Raw genomic sequence first — 16259 nt, 5'->3', positions numbered from 1 at the left:
ACTCAGTATTTACTAACGGCCAAAAAAGCAAAGGATATTAGAAGAAGTGAGAGCAAGACAGAAATCATAATTTTGCTACTGTACAAATCCATTGTGAACCTACACTCTGAATGTGGTGTGTCATTCTAGTCCATTCTCAGAATGAATATAACAGACTAGTAAAAGTATAGAGGAAGGAGATGAGGACAACCAGGGGTACACCAAACAAATTGATATACAAGGGGATATTAAACTGACTAGTTGATTCTTCAGCTCATAAAAGAAAAGACAAGACATGACAGAGATCTATAAATGATAAATGGCATGCACAGGATGAAAAGAAAAATATTCACTATTTCTGCAAACACAAGAATGAAGTGGTACTTAATTAAATTATCAGGTACCTGCTTTAGAAAAATCTCCAATAAACAAATATGCATAATTAAACTGCAGAAGTCATTGGCAAAGAATGTTTTAGCTATCGAAATTATAAATGTGTTCAAAAAGGTATTAGGCAAATTCACAGAAGAAAGATACAGAGGGATTATTAAGCACGTGATCTCCCATTCAGAAAGTACCTAAATCTCTGACTACTGGAACAGGCAAACGAAGAAGTATCATTTTACCCTTGTCCTGATCTTGCACTCTTTTTGCAACTGGCCATTTTAAAAGGTGAGAAACTGTGCTAGATAGCCCCTTCTTCTGACAGTTGCTTTTACAGTCTTACAGATATCATTAAAACTGCTTTATCTCCCATTTTCCTATACAGATTCACAGTTTTAACTAAAATTCTCATCCTCTGAGGTCTAAACTTTCCACAAAATTTTGAACTGATTAGATAATGGCATTCGAGCACTAATCCTTTGCAAAGTTATACAATGAAATTGAATCTACTGCTTTACCAACAACCACTAACCCATTTACAAGAAAAAGCAAAATAAAACTTGAAAGACTACCTGATGCAGGTTACATCTATTGGTAACAGGCATTACAGTAGTTCTTCAAATTTCCTTTTATGTATTTCTCTGAAGTGCACAATTTGGGGATATGTATAGAAAAAATCCTTTGATACGTATCTCTGGATGGGAACTGAGCTGCTCTTTACAATAAAGTAAATAACAATTAATGTAGATGTAAATACTGCTGATAAAGATATCTACTTCTTACTGCACTGCCAGTCTGGATTGTATGAATGTAGTATCCCTCCTCAAAATAATACGTGCAAGCAAACAGACGCAGGGAAGACTACCAAGGCGAGCCTGGCGACCTTTCAACAAGATCACCAATCACACACTCTTTATTAGCAAACACCAAACATTGACAACTTGTAGCACCAATCACTGGGGCAATACGAATTAAAAATGAGGGATTTAGAGACTGCTAGATTAAAAAGATTACAAAAATCTACCTAAATTTAGGCACTACAGGATTAACAGACTGCAGAACAGACCAAAGCAGTACCACAAGGGTTAAGAGCCATCATCCTGCTACATGGAAACTAGAAGCAGTAATCTTTTCAACAATGAAACAACTTATTTATTGGCTTTATCACCATGCACAGCTGATCTGAGGAATCATCTCTTCTCCTCTCCCCACCCTGAGGTATATAAGGTTAAAAAAAATTCTGGTGTTCTTAAATATTCAGCTTATTTTATTACATTTATCTTCCTGCTGTTACTATAGAAATCAGAATACCAGAAAGAATTACAGGCTTCAGCATCTAAAGGTCACAGAGAGGTAGCTGTATTCTTACAGCCTGTTACACAACACTAAATCCTAATGGTCTCAGGTTCCACAAGTATATTATGAGAGGATATTAGGAACATAATGAAAAGACAAGGAACATGCTATTTACTAATAAAATACGCAAAATAAATAAATGCAGATTTTAAATAAAATCTTAACTATTCAGCCATACAAGATCTCAATTCTTAATTTAATTTTACAACCTTTCTCAACATTACAAAATCCTCTGCCCATTCACATCCCTTGACAATGTTAGCAGAATCTTCATAGAAATCCCCATGTACTAAAACTGTTTTTCTCCCTCTCTCTACTTCATTTGCTCTACATCAGCTTCCTCGTTTGAAAAATATCTTCTCTATTTTTCCTCTACTGCTAATATCAACCTCTTCTCTGCTATTGAATTTTAACACTTCACAGTTGGGGGAATTACTAAAGGCTTAGCATGAAAGATCATTGCAATATTACATTTTTATTTTATTGAAAGTTAAATTTTGCATGCTAAAGGAAGGATTTATATTAACTTGCAATAAGCTATGCTAGTTTGTTAAACTGGCTTACAAAAATAGTATTAGTGGTTCACTTAAAAATATAGGGAGTAGAGGTTTCATTTTATATTGGAAAAAAGCCTTCCAATACTGTGCTACAAATTCGGAAAGTGGCCAGCAATGTCACAGTTGCCCCAAATGGCAATAATAAAAGGGATAGCAGCCACTTCTTAGTTCAAAATCCATAGCCTGCATTTTTTTCCTTATCAATTAAAAGCATCAATCAATATGTCAAACAGTATATTCTGCTCTTACAGTCCTGTACATAGTACTCAGTGAGCTGCAGTGTCTACTGAGCCCTTTTTATAGCACAGAGCTGAGCTGCATATGACATACAATAATTCCAGGGATGGAAAAAAGGTGCATATGACCTAAATGCTAGTGAAAACCATCCCCTGTCTTTAGAATCAGTTTCTCAAGTTCACTTTAATAATTTTGGGTACCTCTTACAATACCTAGTGATATTTTTTACTCAGACAAACCCTCAAGTCCTTGGCTGGGGTAAAAAATATCTGTAAAGACCTTCCGACAGTAAAAACAAAGTAAAACAACTAGAAAGCTCAGAACCTGCACACATAGCTTTTATGTACCTATGATCTATTTCTTTATGCTACAGATGACAAACCAAAAAGAATCAAAGGAGTAAGAAAACACACACATTAGTCATTCGTGTATTTGTATAATACTGCTGAAATATTGATGCTGTACTTTTCTATAATGTACTGAAATTTCTCAATACAGCGTCTCAGTTTTACTGAATTCTTTCAGCATCCTGCATCATTGCCATTTTACAGATAGATAAGGAATTTGCTGGAATGGCAAATACTATACTTTGGGCAAATTTCCTAAAAGATTTTGGAATTTAAGTCTCTTCGAAAGTTCTTCAAGAAGTCTACAAAGAGATAGTCTAAAAAAATCTAAAATGAGACAAAAAATAAAGAATTTCCTGTGAACTCTGGTGCCACATGGGAGAGTCCGGTTTCTTTAGACCAGAAAGCAATAAGCTTCAGCACGGTGCCCAAAGAGGATGGGGGGGGTCTGAATTTTGATTTTCGGCAGCAATGCCATCAGCGAGGTTTTAGACCTGCGGAGAGCTGAAAAGCCACCAGCCTCCTCCCCTAAGGGAAGGTGCAGATAAGCAGGGCAGCTTGCTGCATGCAACACCGTTTGTGGCCTCCTGCCAGGGCTGGGACACATTGGGAGCGCGAGTCATGGCCATGGCGAGGGGCAGCATGGCTTGGCTCCCGCTGGTTTTGAGCTCCTGCTGAGCTTCTGTTAGCACTGCGGCACCCTGTAAATGCTTTTTCTCCTTCTTCAGCCTGGTGCAGCTACCTCTAAAAGGTTACTAGCCAATGCCCTAATATAATATAGGGGTAGAAGCAGATATTTGGGGATTTGTTATAGCTAGCCAGCTGACAAACTGGAGAAACGTTCACAAAAAGGAGCTTCTCTTGCTTTTCTCTGGGATTTAGGGATCTGACTTCTATACTGCAAACAGAGAAGCTCCTACTATTCAGAGATACAGATTATTCAGATTCAAGGACCTATACACTTCTGCCTTCTCTTTCAGAAACTTAGGGGACTTTCCCTTCTGAAGGAAGCAGCCAGAGAAAGCTTAATTTCAGCTAATAGCTGAGTGGTTAATCCATCCAGGAAGTGGAAGACCCAGGCAGGGAATTTGAAACTACCTTTCCTACCTCCCAGGAGCATGTCTTAAAAATCAGGTTTTAGGCTGTTTCGTGTAGGACTCTTCATTCTGCTTAGCTTCGGACAGAATACATGAAAATATGCTACTGTTAAAAAAAATTTTTTTTCTGCACCCCTTGCTTTGTTCTTGTACCCATTTCAAGCAGCACCACTCAGTTTCCTGCTTATAATTTTAGTAACTTAATGCTCTAGACCTAAATTTTCAATGCATATGCCTGCCTCAGGATGAATTAGATTAGAAAATTTCAGCTAAATGTCTTTGGTTAAGCCTTAAGATATATATTTTTTTCTCAAGTTAAATAATAGCAATGTTTTCTGTGGGATTTCAGTTACTTTGCCGTAGGAATCTGAAACGTCTTAGAGCTTGGGTCTTTGAATCGGGGATAGTGTTTTGCCATGTCTTAAGAAAATCTTCCCAATTAATATCTCTGTTCTCCTGAATCTCTAAATCCATTCAGTGTAAGGCTTCTTTGACTGCAACAAATGAAACAGAAATCCAACAGTCTCTCACTACATAATCCTGCATCATCCCCACAACTCATCCACCCTGATCAATACAACAAGGAAGGAGTTGCATGGGAAGGAGTTGCATGGGAAAAATATTATGGGATAACACAACTGAAAGTTTGGTTATGGATACAGTCTTTAAAGTATGTACACCAAGGGCTCAAGTTATGATTCCACAGATCACCTTAATTTTGGAATTTTGCAACTTCTAGGATTTGAGTTCACAGCCTTAGGAATATTATTGCAACATCTTTTGAGTGTTATTACATATGCAACATTCACCATTTTAAAGTGCTTTCAAGTAACAGAAATTATGGGGTGTCACATATATCACAGCATTTTAAAGATTTACCATGGACTATAACTAAAGCTATAACTATAGGAATTTTAGTTTTGATAACAACTATGCCACAAAATAAATGGATGCAAACAGAATACACACTGTAACTTATTTACGCACACACAACATAAAATAACACTATTTCACACCCCTTTTCTGTTTTTTTTTTTTTTTTTTTAATATTTCTGTAATGTGCTGAGTAACTTGGTTGCATGGCCATTTTCTTATCAGTTCACATCTTCACGTTTACGTAAGCACAGGTAAAGCAATGGAATACATGCATGATCCATAAAGGCAAACAGTACACTTAATTAGATATATTTCATGACTGAACAAAGGTAGTCAGATATTTCTAGCCTTGCATAACCCTAACAGGAAATCAAACCATGCATTAGTAGGGAGACATTTTGCACCATATTTATAAAGTCAAAGATGCGTTTAACAGCTCGTAACAACAGAGATTCCCATTTGTTGTTCATCTTGTCTACAGGCCTTCAGAATAAGAAAGAAAACAAGATCATGTATCAAGGCCTTCCAGAATCTTTACAACTTCCTTTTATTCACAGTAGTTAAGAGTAAGCGGAAAATATGTTTAATGTAAAACAAAGCAATATATTCTGCCAATGCCGACCTCTACTTTCACTCTTTTACTGTTCATTGAAGAAAAATGCTGAACCTTCTGGGGGCACTGAGCACTACTGGCAAGGGACCTTCCTAATTATTTCTTGCACAGAGACAGGAAATTACCTCTCCAGACACTGGATATGAAGAAATATCAAGAAAATGTTGGCCTGGTGTTAACAAGAACACATCTTCCAAGCTGGCAGTAGGAAAAGCCCATTTTAAAATCACCTCCTTTTCATTCTGCATCAATTAATACATGTAAAATGCCAAAGGCAGCAAAATACACAAAAAGTTGCATCAAGTGAACCTTAGGGAGATCTGACAAATTTTGTGGTACAGAAATTAAGGCCTGTGTTTGTAACTCCACACTACATTTCCAAGCTCATAGCACTCAAATAAGCAAAGGTAAGGCCAGACTTCAGAAATTCCAGAGCAAAGCTTCAAACCGTATGGATTTGTCACGTTAAACAAAGATTTTATGGCATATAAACTGTATACAAGTAGCAAAGAAAAACATGGAACATTTTCACAAACACACAGGAATAGATGTGAAATGAAGCAGTAAGGTTAAACCCTACTACAGATACATAGGAAATGCTGTTTGAAAGAAAAATTATAATAAAGCAACCTACTTCCCGAAGAAGTGATGTTAAAGATGAAACAAAATTAAATGAAATATGGGCATTGAAAAATCATTTGTACTGAATTATGTTATGCCAGAATTACGTTGTTGACTGCTTATGTTTTCTGTTCCACGTGTTTGAAAAACAGCTCTTAGACTTACTCAAGTTTTATGGAATTTGCTAGATTCAATCTCATTTTTTTTCACCTGAGAGATTAACCAGTCAAGACTACTTTGATTTCCATATCAGAATATATGTATTTATTTAATACCTGTTTCTTTGAATCTTCACTTTTCCAAGATGTAAGATGTTCTGTGCTTATTTGAACATTTTCTACTGAATGGTATTGATTTATATAATTCCAATAATTCACTTCTTATCTTTTGTCAAAACCAAGAAAGAATAGGGTTTACTGAAATTAGAATGGCACAGCAATTTAGGTTGGGAGGGACCTCTGAACGTCTCTAGTCCAACCCTTGCTCAGAGCAGGGCTTGTGGCAAAGCTGCAGCAGGCTGTGCAGGGCCTTGCCCAGCCCAGGCTTGAGTATTTCCAAAGACGGAGACTCCAGAGTCTCTCTGGGCAGCCTGCTTCACTATTTTACCACTCTCATTATGAATTTCCTGTTTCTGTTTTCGAGCAGGCACTTCCTTTGCAGAGACTTGTGATTTTTGCCTCTCATCCTCCCACTGGGCACCCCAAGAAGAGTCTGTCTCTCTCTTTTCTGTAACAACTTGTTAGGGAGCTGAAGGCTGCAGTGAAATCCCCTCTGCTCCTGGCACAGTTGTCCTCCGGCTGAACAAGCCCCACCCTCTCGGCCTCCCTTCCTGGGCCGCATGCCCAGCCCCTGATGGTCTGGGTCACCATCCATGGGGCTCCGTTCCGTTTCTCAGTGACCTCCCTGCACGAGGGAACCCAAAACTCAGTACTCCAAATGCAGGCTCTCAACTCAATGAATTACCGCTCACTGAGTGGAAACAGGGAAAACTTGGAATTTCCATAGAGTATGCAACATGAGCAAAGTGAGCACAACACTCTCGCTTCAGAGCTACACCTCTTAGCACTCTGGAGTAAGCATTCCACTCCTATTTTTTTGATCTGAGGAAATTTCTTACCCCAGTTACGTATTTCAAAAGTCCTTGTCCCCATCTCACAACTCGATAGCTTCTAATAATTTATTTTTCTTCTTTTTAGAAACATCTACCTTCTGCTAGCTTTGGTAGCTCTGTAATGAGCATATTGTTAAATTATGTAGAAGACCAGATCACTATCATGCAAACATACCTGTTTTGGGATGTCTTTATTTTGCACTCCATGAACCTGCAGTCCTTTCCCTGACTAGATGCTAATCTCAACCTCAGTATAATTCTGCAGCCACCCACCTCAGGGCTTGCAATATAAAACTCGCAGTTGAGCTCAACTTCTGAAGCTGATACTAGCTTCAGAATCAAAAATGCTAGCACTGCACATATACTTTTATTTGGAAGTGGGATTGATTTCCCTGCCCAATACATTTTGTCCCCCAACTGACTTTCTTCAGACGAGGGAACGCTGCTTCTGTGTTCGATCCTTTAGATCTGCATTCTCCCAGAAGAATTAAACTCTCTGGAGTTCACATTCAGTTAACTTTAGCTATAGATATTTTTTCTGTGATAATTCTCTAATGTCCCAAGTCATAGCGGAGGTGCTTTCAACATGGAAAATAGCTGAAAGTACATTTTCAACTACATGCAGTGACTCACCAATTCCTCCTCTTAAAAAAAACAACAACAAAACCCTCCCAAACCCTCCTTTGATACTGCTCACTGCATTGGGACCAGATTTTGTAATGCATTGATTATTTAGGAATTCTTAAATCAAAGGAAGATTATTTAGATGGACAATGACAAAGCATTTTCTTCACTAAAAAACAGTTCAGAATGCCTCAATAGATTGAGTGGTAAATTATTTGTTGTTCTTTCTTTTCCTGCTTTTTTCTTCATAAACACTCATGTCCTATTGATTATGTCTCATTTTTACCTCTAGAAAAAACAACCTTCTGGGATGTGCATGTGTCCTCAGTTTGACTGCCTGTGTATTTATTTATGTTCTGACTTCAGTGTTTTGGAATAAACACTAGATGAATGGAACACAAATTAAATTAAACTCATCAAAGGCACAGCACTAAAACACGAACTTAAAATATGAAGGAACACACATAGTCAGAAGGAATGGTTCCTTGGTTGATCCTTGTTTTCTCTGAATGTATCATAAAAGATGTTTCGTTACTGAAATAACATTTTGGCTTCTTTCATGACTGCAAAGAAGGGTAATTAAAACTGTCAAGAAAACACATTGAACAGCTGTATATTGTTAACAAAAGCACCATTATATGACTCTTTTGAAGAAAACCTGGCAATTTAAACATTCACTATTCCTAGAAGTTAGATATTCTTCCAAGCTCCAATAGATACCAAAAAATGTTTTTTTCCCTATAAATCTTCATTGTGTACCAGTCATATTTTGAACCAGCAGCATGTTCTAGTTTGTGAACAATTCCACATATGTAAGGAAAAGTAAATGGTGGTAGCAAAGCTATGCTGACTGAAAACTCAGTCAATGAACATTTTTTTTAGCTGCTTTTTAAGCTGGGATTAGATGACATTTTCTTACACTGTGGGTACACTTGAAAACCACATGAAGACGGAATACTCCTTCCAGCTTGTACTTGATAGGACCATAGGACCATTAAGGAATACTTACTCATCGAAGATCAGGTCTGGAGCAAAATAGAGGAACTGGCTGTTTGTATGTTTGTACGATCTCCAGCTCAAGGCAAACGATGACAGACACATCCATGAATACTGAATTAGAGTAATTTGGTCCTCAAGAGGCAAGTTTCTAAATCCTAGAGAACAAACCAGAAAATACACATGAACTACATTGTGCTCTACACAAGGGTTGGCCAAACCAGCACAGAATACATCACTTAGTATTTATTCTGCTATTAAAGAACGTGAGCAACACTTTCACAAAGTGTATTTCTGAAAAACCAAACTCAATTTTTCATTCCAGTGATATGTTTTCTTCGTAAGAGGCTATTATTCAAAATTAAAACTGTTTAAATATCAACCACAGACATATGCAATGAACATTAAATTGATCACAAATGCAATAATCTTCTATCAGATGTCCATCTTACTCCCCATATGTGGGTTTTCAACACAGCCCACAGATTAAAGATGAAATTTGTCAGGCAAATAGTACATTAAGTTAATAGGAAAACTGAAGAGAAATTTCACCAAATGAATCACAATCCTACCTGGAAGTATCTTTGCCCACTTTACCACCTGAATCATTTGCTTGCCAGCCAGGCGGTTTAAAGTGGAAAGCAGGTACTCTGCTGTATCTGGTTTTGAATTATCATATCCTGCATAAACAATCTCTGGTTCAATGCTTTCAAGGATCTTAACGGGAGAGGGAGTAAGTGCTGGTGAAATAGCAGACATGTGAGGAACAAGCGCTGTGTTTACAGATGGCTCAGTTACTGGAGCAATGTACGTAGTCCCTTCCTCTGGGCTTTGGGGTGGCGGTTGTTGTCGTTGCTGTGGCTGTTCGTCATGCATCCCTTTCAATTTCCCCAACTTTTTGGACTTTCGGGCTGCAAAGATAAACAGAACAAAACCCAAAAACCAAGTCAGTGAGAAACCCCATGTAATCCTGGCTTTTGGAAAATCAAGACAGAAGAACCATCTCAAACTTCTCAAGTGAAATGGATGCAGAAATCACCAAGACCTTAAGAAATATGTCACTGCTGCAGCACTCTTACACTGGAAAAAGGACCAAAAGAAACAGACAAACTCGCTTTTGTTGCTTCACTGTATGTGAAAAGGGAAAAAACATCGGTAATCTGCATTTCTATCCATCTCTATACAGATATGCACATAACATCCCAGTTGCTGTGGTCAGTGCTGATTAAACATTTCAGAAGTTTATTTGTTTTGTAGTTTACATGAATCATTTATCACCTACAAGTCTGTAATTCATGTTCTCCATTGCATTTGGTAATCAAAAGAAATCTTGCCCGCAATACCTAAAATTAGCAGACCCGCAGTCCTCCTAAGCTTTTGAGTCCTAGTGCACACCCTGGCTGCACCTCAACTGCAAATGTAGTCAATCCATTCTGAACAGTCTAATCTAGTCAGATCCCTTTGTTTTTGCTGCTTTGATACTTCTTTAACAGCTTCGTCCTCTCTCTTGGCTAGTTTTGAAGTAACTGTACGAATATTTACCAAGTAAAGCAAAAAATATTGAACCTCGTGTAACACCTCTCTCACTGCTATCAACATTTCTCTAACGATTTGCCGCCTTCTATTTTTTTTGGTTTTAATGCTACCCTCCCTATTTTTCTTACTATGTATTCTTGGAAGACAGCAATGCCAGTATGCATCCACTCTTTGCAGAGATGCCAGTCATTCTCCGTGGGTTCCCTTCCCAACATTGCCATGTGAAGCACGGATACATAAGCAGGCAGAAAGCCCCGCTTCCACCCCAGCAAAAATCTCTTGCAGCGTGAGAGAAGAATGGGAAATAAAGAACAGGACAATTAAGTAAAACAAACAAACAAAAAGCCCAATACCATAGTCAGACTGTACCCAATACCATAGTTAGAATGCTTTCCCCTTGTTCTAATAGCTTATTGAATATTCTCAATTTTTGAAGTCTAAGAAGTATTTCCCACTGATTTCAATGGATGGAGAAATAAACTATTTATTCATTTTATATTTTGTATTTAATTTTGGGTTGAACTTCTGTCTTGGTAAAAATATATTTTAGCACAATGCTTCTCTCCTTTTTAGTGTATAATATAACCAAAAAAGGCAGCGCAGCTTGCTCTGTGTCATCTGTCCTGTTCCATTTACCCCTTCAGTATCATGGTTTCTATCTGCAGTCAGGGTCACCCCAGGATCTAAGGGCCCTGTAGCGGCATTACACGAAGCTGGCTCAAAGACCTCTTCCAACGCTGGCAAGTTTTCTAGGCCCACAGCTCACTGGAAGAGACAGTGCACAGTCCGGTGCCACAGGCTGTTCTGTTACAGGCTCAGGGGTCTTAGGGCCACAAGGGATCACTATGATCATGTAATTTGTCTTCTAACCAGCACAGGCCAAATACATCAGTTCCATGTTAAACGCAGCACGAACTAGAGACAAAATGACACCCTCTTATTTAACATCTTGTAAAAGGCACCAGTTAGCTGAACGCTTTCCCTATACTCCACCAAACATTCAGACAGGCTGCATCAAGGTACTGAGCATGTTTTTTAAAAACAGAACACACTGCAACCGTAGAAAAGGTAAGTAAAACAATCTTTAAAATCCATAAATAATGAACTACATTTAAACGTTGACAGCTCTTTCAGAATAACTGCTCTCAAATACATACTTTGTTATCTATCTACACGTTGCTAAAACTCTTGTCTGGACTTTTATCTTCCTGCCTCTTGATTATTGCAACAGGCCTTTTACAGGCATCAATAAACACAAGCTTATCTCACTCTTTCTGAGAAGACTATTGTAAACATCCTTCTTAGTCCATCCCTTGTCCCAAGTCCATCTTCTCTAGCTTTTCCCTTCATCAATTCCCCTCCCTCTTTATTTCCTATCTCCTTAAATGAAAGCACTTTTTCTGCATTTCAAGATCCTTTCTGGCCAACCTCCATCTCACCTCCTCTCTCTTCTCCATTATCAAAATGTTGACTTGCACATCAGCTCAGCACACCATGCCAGTACTTTCTGGGAAGTTTTCGAAACAAGCATTTCATACTTGTTACTATTTCTCTTATTATGGCTATGAAAAATCCCCTTAAAGATCCACACTACTACTACATTTTCTTCCTCAAACTCCTTAAACCCCACCTTTTTAGAAAAACCTCGTCAACAGTGAAGCTGCTGCTGTTCTGAGATCACTGCTTACCACAGCAACCATTAGTGTCTCACAGTTTCCTTGAAATTGCCGGCCTGCCTGCTCACACCCACTGGCTGCTATTGAGACTGCAAAGTCTTTAAGGCAGGATACAGATACACAGTGTTTAGGACAATACACGCCTGAGCACAACAATAGCCTGTTGTTTTGAATGCTTCCTTATTATTGACAGTACTTTAAACTCTCAGGAGCTGGCTCACCCCAAGTTCCAATGAAAGCTTATTTGTCAGAGAAAATCCATGAGATTGCTATATAAAATAGTAATGTTTTACTATAAAATAATAATATTTAATGTAAGCACTCACTGCAGTAGGAATGAATTATATTCAGGTTTCAAAGATGAAAGTCAAACAATGGCTGTTTGACCGAACACCTTCAAGATCTTGTTTATTAGTGGTGAGTACTGCACCCAGTAAGTGCAAATGTGAACATCAGTTCAGTGTCATTCCCATCCACCCAGCAGGACGGACACAAGGAGAGCAGGAGCTTCCTTGCCGATTTCAGCATCCCCGTAGCTTCGGAGATCTATAGAGTACTCGAGAGAACTTTGTACAACTTTTATAACTTCTGCTCTTTCAAAGAGCCGGACACCATTTAATTAACTTGTCTACAGCATATATTTGTGCTTTCAACAATTTCATAATTTCTCTGTGCTTGTAAACAGTCAGACCAATTGAGGCAGGCTGAATTTTTTTAATAAAAGAATTAAATACACAAATAAAAGTGCGCCAGCACTATTCACATTTAGTTCAAAATTCTATTAATCATCCATCCATACACTTTTTACAAAAACTTCCTAAATATCTGAAAGCAAAGCATTAGAACAGATTACATTAGGGAGACACTGTAATCACCATCATTGTAGGTTATGAGGAAGAAGTGAAACAAATATCTGCCAGGAAAGGTTCAGCTACTGCTGATTCTGTCTCAAGAGACAGGATAGATCAGAAGACCCTTCAAAGTCCTTTCCTATTTCTTACTATTCTATCATGAAACTCTTAAGAAAGCTCATTCAAACAATCTGGCCTGCTCCTTCCGCAAGGAAGCACAACTGAAGGATTTTTCATCCTCTAATGCATTGAGTTACATGGACGCTGACATCCATTCTTCAAGATGCAATTTCTGTTCTTAGTATCCAATAAGCTATTTTACAAAGCAGCAGCTGATCAGACATTTTGTTAAACAAGCTTTCCTCATGCTGCAAAATAAAACGGAGGGAGTTACAAACAGGCAAGGCAGACAACTCTTGAATTTAATTCTGAAAAGTAAGTGAAAATGCTGTTGTTCTGCATTTGCTGCAGTGCTACCTACAGGACTACATACTGGGAAATCACTGCGAGTATTAAATATAGTTTGCATTTACCTTAGAAGGGCAAAGCTGAACTTACACATTTTTCAACAAAATAAATCCCACAAGCAAAGCTAGGATGGCCAAGTTCAGCAGAATACTTGATGATAAGTTAACGGAGCTGCTGGCCACTGAGAAGAGTTTAAAAATAAAGCCTGAAGGAGTAGATAGCGATTAATGTTTGCTGTTATTATTCATTAAGTTTTATCAGGCCCTATTTTTTCTGTTATCAAAACAGGACTAAAAATAAAGAACTTGACATATCTTTCATGTTTGTAGAGGCAAAAAAAAAAAAAAAAAAAAGCATTCTCACCATAACCATACCAGAATAAGAAATGCATTGGTTTAACAACTCCATCAAGTATCTATCAACACAGATAACTGATTACATATTATTAAGACATAATTTTGTATGTTCCATTCTCTAAGAGTTTTTCATTAAAAGAAATAACATTCTTCCATGTATAATACTGGCATAAAAATGTGTTTTAGTTTCATTTTCTTCCATTATAGTGCCTTTAAAATGAAGCTGAGAAAAACATTACTGCTTGACAGTCATGTTTACAGTGAAGAAAACTGTATTTTTCATTTGGCTTCACGCCAGTACTCTAGCTCAACTGGTTTGGTAACTCCCACAGAAACCAACAACTGAAGATTAAATACAAACTCTGAGAAGTACTCTTGAGTTTATCTTTTGAAGGTGTTTTTCACATTTCCTCTCTAATTGGAATACCAACTGAACCAAAGCTGACCCCCCCCGCATCAGAGGTGAAAACAAGCACCCACCAGGACTCCTGTGTCTTACGTTGGAAATTGTTGACAAGTCACCAGGGGGACGCCCAAGGCATGGGACGCCTTGCGCTGCTGGCCCATGCCCGCCCGTACGGGGACGCGCAGAGCTCCCAGCCCGGCACCAAGGACCTATGGCCGCTCAGAAGTCTTCGCGTTTGAGCGCAGCCACAGCTGCGCCAAGATTTGCCATTAGCGCTCAGCATTTACAATGTCAGAAAATTTATTCTCCTTTTCTGTGTTAACCAGTTCATCACTGGGGACATGCTGGGGATAACTTAAATACAAAAACTTCCAAGAGGCTGTGAAAAAGTGTTCAGGAAGAAATATAAAATTTCATATTGCACAGCTTAAGCCTGTGGAGTATTTGGGGTAAGGACAAGACTTTTGTCAAGACGGCAGCCCAGTCGGGGACTGCATGTTATCTCTAACTGCAGGGTTTCTTGCATTTGCTGTTCAATGTTATTAGAGCCAGGAAACAGTACCGTAATCCCTGTACTTTAAAATCATCTGTGACAGAGTAAAAGTTGAAGAAAAACAAACAATAGTGAAAGATGCACTGCAAATATACCTCAGGTTAACACCTAAATATCTGGCAGAATTTTTTCGAATAAGTATTTTACAATGTCTTGTGCACCACACGCACATGAAAAAAGAAATTAGGTGAAGTATCTGAAAAGCAACATACAGTTGGACTTTAAAAAAAAGCACATCCAACAGATGTTCCCTGTAGCTCTAACAATAAATTATAGTATAATGGAATATACTAACAGTATATAGCATAATGAGCTACGAGTCTGACTAAAAATAGCAGTCCCTATTCCCCTGGAAGGGATAGGCAAACATTTACCTGGATTTTATACAAGCAGGCCTGTGTCCAACACGTTCAAAGAAAAGTCTGCAAATTCCTCAAAACCACATCTTGTTCCAAATACTTGGAAGACCTCAATGACAGCAAGCCGAAAACAGGAGCGTGTTTGTTTATCACCCTTAACGTTAATGCCATCTGCCTAGAAAGGGACAAGGAATTCCTACAGAGGCGCGGAGGAAGACTGAGCTGCTGGATTAAAATCACTTTAACACAGTCTTAAGCACTGTTAAAACTGTAAGGTAATTTTCTTTCCCCCTAACTACAGTCTCAGTCTTATGATTTAGCAAAAAGGCCAGACTTAATCATTTGAAAAAAGCTACTGGCAGGAAACTGGGGTGAATTCAGATTTGGACAACTGGTTCTTTAGTATTGACCCTTCATCAGTTAGGCTACTGTCAAAAAGCCAAACAAGTGAGTTGTATGATTTCAGGATTCAGAGTTTTTGTCGGGTCTGTAAAACATTCAGCAGGCTTCGAACGATAGGCAGCAACTTACACTGCTGCATGCTAACGAACAGGACATTAACTGTGTATTATTAACTGGCCCCTATTGTAAATTATTTTCTGAACACAAATTAATACAAACATCAGTTACAAACCTATGGCATTGCTGATTTTGGGGGGTCAAGTTTGAGGTTTTGGGGTAGTTACAAGACAGGTAAGCTACTATAGGCTCTTTTTCAAAGTACCACAGTGAACTTGCACATGCTGTACATGTTTGGAGGGAGGAAATCCATGTTCTCTCTGTTGCCAGGAAATACACATGAACTAAGTTACAGACCCATACAGGCACAAATCTGATAACTATTTTTCACAGGCTCTAAATTCATAATTTTCACCAGCATTATTGTTAAAGAAATGGGATCCAAAAATGCCAAAGAGCAGAATGCTATCAATAGTAGATTACAGAACACAAATATTGTGGTTAACTCAATAGTTCTCTAACACAGTAATATCTTGTTTGCAGAACTGCATGAGTATTCAAATTTAGCAGCTGAAGAATCTAAAATACTCTGTAAATTCACACGAGCGTTCCGTATTCTAATGTGAAATAAGAAGTTTAGAAAATTATCTATAGTTATATGTGAATTGCAAGACTTGCAACTGATAATCCCCCAGAATCAGATATTTTTTAAGATGATATTTAGAGAACAGCTGGACTGCTGCCTATCAAAAAATAATTATTATTTGCATAGCTAAAGACTTGATATAGAAGACTAA

At 38.1% G+C, this 16259-nt stretch overlaps 1 protein-coding gene across 3 annotated transcripts in view; it reads right to left on the bottom strand.

Moving 5' to 3' along the window:
• NR3C2 (nuclear receptor subfamily 3 group C member 2) overlaps positions 1 to 16259 on the bottom strand; it is a 226345-nt gene that overhangs the window by 29907 nt on the left and 180179 nt on the right. For all 3 annotated transcript variants that reach the window (XM_026087509.1, XM_026087510.1, XM_026087508.1), the window contains 2 exons: positions 9371 to 9709; positions 8812 to 8956 (listed from right to left, as the gene is read on the bottom strand). In XM_026087509.1, the coding sequence (XP_025943294.1) occupies positions 8812 to 8956; positions 9371 to 9709 (484 nt within the window). The remainder of the gene's footprint in view (positions 1 to 8811; positions 8957 to 9370; positions 9710 to 16259) is intronic.

The sequence above is a fragment of the Apteryx rowi genome, unplaced genomic scaffold, assembly GCF_003343035.1.
Source record: "Apteryx rowi isolate R43461 unplaced genomic scaffold, aptRow1 scaffold_72, whole genome shotgun sequence".
NCBI lineage: Eukaryota > Metazoa > Chordata > Aves > Apterygiformes > Apterygidae > Apteryx > Apteryx rowi.
Note: the sequence above shows the minus strand (reverse complement) of the source record. Positions and strands in the feature narration are given on the sequence as shown.